This window comes from Chrysochloris asiatica, unplaced genomic scaffold, assembly GCF_000296735.1.
Source record: "Chrysochloris asiatica unplaced genomic scaffold, ChrAsi1.0 scaffold00005, whole genome shotgun sequence".
Taxonomy (NCBI): Eukaryota; Metazoa; Chordata; class Mammalia; order Afrosoricida; family Chrysochloridae; genus Chrysochloris; species Chrysochloris asiatica.
In genome coordinates, this window is record NW_006408523.1 from 1,576,693 (window position 1) to 1,580,733 (window position 4,041).

The window sequence follows — 4,041 nt, forward strand, 5'->3', positions numbered from 1 at the left end:
GGTAAGGTGGAGGGTCAGAGAAAAAGAGGAAGACCCCCAGTGAGATGGATTGGCCAAGTGGTAGCATCAGTGGACTCAAGCATGGCAGCAATTGTGAGGTTGGCCCAGGATCGGACAGTGTTTCGTTCTGTTGTACACAGGGTCGCTATGAGTTAGTACTGACTCAGTGGCACCTAACAACTACAACCGCAAGGTTGATGGTTCGAACCCGCAGGCCACTCACTCCATAGGAGAAAGAAAATGCCGTCTGCTTCCATAAAAATTTACAACCTCAGAACCCATAGAGGGCAGTGAGTGGGTTTACTATATGTAAAACTGTGTTGAGAGGTATAGGATGCAAAGGACCAGAGTTCTGATCCTTAAAGATCATAAAACCTTATAAGGGATTGTATATGATTTTGCAGGAGAAACATATGAAGGGGCCTCAGAAAGTTTGTGGGAAAATGGAAGTAACAGGGAAATTTTACTATGAACTGTCTGAAGCCCCCTCGCCTATATAATAAAGCCTATACGGCAGAGAACTGCCAGGGAAGGACAACTCTGTACTTTCCACTAAAACAAGTGTAAGAAAAGGGATAAGACTATCCATGTTGTCAAAGATAGGAAAAGGGGGAGACCCAGAAACACAAGGCAGGCCCCTCGGCCACATCCAGGCTCTCCCAGGTTCCAGTGCACAAACATAAAGCAAATAGCTGCGTCACCTGGAAGGAATCACATCTGCAGGACCTAAGTGTGTACTGACTGCATCTTTATGATCCTCCTGCTGGCCACGTAGGGCTGTCACAGGAATAACTTCATATGGGGAGGTAAGTTTTTATCTTGGTTTTGTTTGAGCTGAGCTAGTGTCAGGGTTACCATAAATGTTCTTGATTATGGTTTAGAACCTGTGATTATAACATTTGGGAGGTCACGGCACGGGAGCAAGTCTCAGAATTGTGAATTGGTGAGACGTGTTTCCTCTGTGTAGTATCCAGTATGTCACCTGTATAGTAAAGACTTAAAGTAAGTCTATCTGTCAAATGGATCCGGCCCCACCTAAAACTATAAAGAAGTGAGACGTGGGTACTGAGAAGGGTGGCCAGCAACTCTCTTTGGTACGGTTGTTGTTGTTGTTAAGTGCCGTCGAGTTGGCTCGGACCCATAGCGACCCTGAACAGGGTTTCTGAGGCTGTAAATGTTTACAGGAACAGAAAACCTCATCTTTCTCCTGTGGAACAGCTGGTATTTTCAAACTACTGACCTTGTGGTTCGCAGCCCGATTTGTAACCACTACGCTACCGGAACTCCTTGGTAGGGTAGTCGTTTTGTATTGATTTGATCTGAATTGTGAAGTAGCAGTTGGTCTTTGCTGGGCCTGGTGGGGAACAGGACTCTGGCGTCCAAGAACATTCTCCGTTTTCAACGTCAGGGTAGTTTTGTGTGCATGCCTGCGTGTTTTCTGTGCATTTTAACCACATCTAACCTGCTGTTTCCCCCCTCCCCTCTGTCTCTCTCATGCTCTTTCTTTTCCTGGACGCCAGGAGCAAAAGCGTATAGACGGCACGACCCGCGAGGTGAAAAAGGTTAGAAAAGCCAGAAACAGGCGTCAGGAGTGGAATATGATGGCGTATGACAAAGAGCTTAGACCTGACAACAGGTTGTCTCAGAGCGTGTTCCACGGCGCATCTTCCGAGGGATCCTTGTCCCCAGACACTAGGTGTGTGTGCTTATGGCTCCTTACTCTCGGGCTGCGGGCCTCGTCGATTTCACGTTGGGAACACAACGGTCTTTATGTATTTAAAACTTAAGCACACTGGTGTTTACGTGGCCTTAACAACTAGCGTTTCAGCCATGTTTGGGCTTTCAGATGCTACTTCACACCCGTTTTCTTTTACGTTGGATTACCTACCCCCTGTGGTTTCTCATCGCTCTAACTGAAAATGCATCGCTCCATTAATCTAGATGAGGAGTCTGAACATTGAATCTGAATCTGAGCCCACAAGTTCAATTTTTATTTAATAAGCATGTCATTTAGCTTGTCACTCGGTAGCTAAACATGATTGGTAGATGATAATTAATGAGATTATAAAATACCTGCATTCTTCTTTCTGATAACCCTTTTAAACAGTGATGAAGAAAAGAGGCCTTTATTTTTTCAGATACTTACTCTTTGGTACTTTAATTTTTTAAGGGGAGAATTCTGTTGGGTTTATACACTTTTTAAATCAAGTAAACCTTTTTTGCAGGTGTGAACGATGTCACTAAATGACATTTGTCACAAACGGTATCCATTGGCTGACAGGAACGGAGACATCAGCTTCAAACTCTTGTCTTCATTTCCTATTTCTTCTTTTGTAAAACTGCAGTCTTTGATTTTCATAAGTTTTCTGTCTTCCATCAGTGTTTAGAAATTCCAGTGGAGAATTTTTATAATAATGTTTTGAAAGCAACAAGAACCTGAATTTGACTTTTAACTGCGTCCTTTCTGTCTTCCTGCCTTTGTAACCTCATTTAGCCCAGACTCTGACAGAGACAAATGCTTAATAAATATTTTCTGATTGAAAGACGTATTTGATAGATACGACCCCCTCAAATATTCCTACCCCAACAGGTGTACAAGTTCCGACAGAGGACATGAGACACGTGCAGGTATATTTTTCTGTACAAGCCGTTACGTGTAAACTGAGAGAATCGTTAGAACTTTAGCTGAGTTCTGGATCACATTTGTATTTTCGTGCTGGTTTATTTCTATACAATTCTCTTACGTTTTTGGAAGGGATGTGTGTAGCTATAACTTGTATTTTGTGTTTCCTGTTACGTCAATTTGCTTAAAAAAATTTTTTTTTCAGCTAATTTGTGATTGTTTATACATGCAAAACATATATATATATATATTTTTTTTTTTTTACCACATATACACACGTATTTTAACAGATTCCATCCTAACAGAAAAACCCCACTAAAGTTCTCTCCTTTAGGTGAAATAACTGATATGCATTCTAACATGTGAGGCTCGATGGTTCCAAAATGGATATAAAATTGATGGTCTTGCAGCTTATTTAATATTCTGCCTATGCATTTATGTTGCTGAGATAATGTCTTCATTTATTTTAGTTTTCAGGAAACAAATGAAATGGTGCTGTATTTCTTCAGAAATACTTGTATATTGGTTCCCAGTGGCTGCTGAAATACATATGTTGTCATGGCAACTTTATGTGACAGAGTAGATCTACCGTAAAGTACAGGGTCAGAGTAAGAGAGGGAGACCTCCAACGAGATGGATGGCACAGTGGCTGCAGCCGTGACGCAAGCGTAACACCTGTGAGGATAGCACGGCGTTTCCTTGTGTAGTGTGTAAGGTCTCTGATTCCATGGCACCTAACAACAACAACAGCAATGGGCTTTCAAGGCTGTCAGCTTTACAGGAGCAGATTACCTGGTCTTACGCTCCAGGAGTGGCTGCTGGGCTAGAAATGCCAACCTTGTAGTTAGTGGCCCAGCACTGTGGTTCTAGATACAAAATCCCCAAACCAAACCTACTGCCTTCAAGTCAGTTCCACCTCAGAGCAGCCCTATAAGACAGAGGAAAAGTGCTTCTTTAGGGTTTCCAAGACTAAATCTTTACAAAGCAGACAGTCTCACGTTTGCTCCTGTGGATGATGGTTTGAATTGCCGACCTTGAGATTAGCAGCCCAATATCTAACCCACTGCGTGGCACGTAGGCCAGCATATGTCGTCAGCAGTATCCAGGGTATTGAGTATTTATATAATTTAACAATATCTTAAATCTAAATATAGACATCCCACTAGTACGCAGGATTAAGCACTGGGTTCCTAACTGATAGGTCCGTGGTGTGAACCCACCAGCACAGTCCTCAGGAGAAAGATTAGGCAGTGTGGTCCCGTACAGATTTACAGCCTTGGAAACCTGCTCGACTCTGTCCTGCCAGGAGTCAGAACCCACTCAAAGCCGTGGGCTGGTTAGCACATGGCTGCTCATCAACGGCTCCACAGGAAAACGACCCAGTGATCTGATTCCATGAAGATGCCATCCTAGGAAAC

The 4,041-nt window shown here is 43.1% G+C and overlaps 1 protein-coding gene across 1 annotated transcript in view; it reads left to right on the plus strand.

The window, feature by feature from the left end:
* WASF3 (WAS protein family, member 3) overlaps positions 1-4,041 on the plus strand; it is a 52,967-nt gene that overhangs the window by 41,243 nt on the left and 7,683 nt on the right. Inside the window, exon 5 of the mRNA XM_006831929.1 lies at positions 1,521-1,696. Coding sequence (XP_006831992.1) covers positions 1,521-1,696 — 176 coding nt within the window. The remainder of the gene's footprint in view (positions 1-1,520; positions 1,697-4,041) is intronic.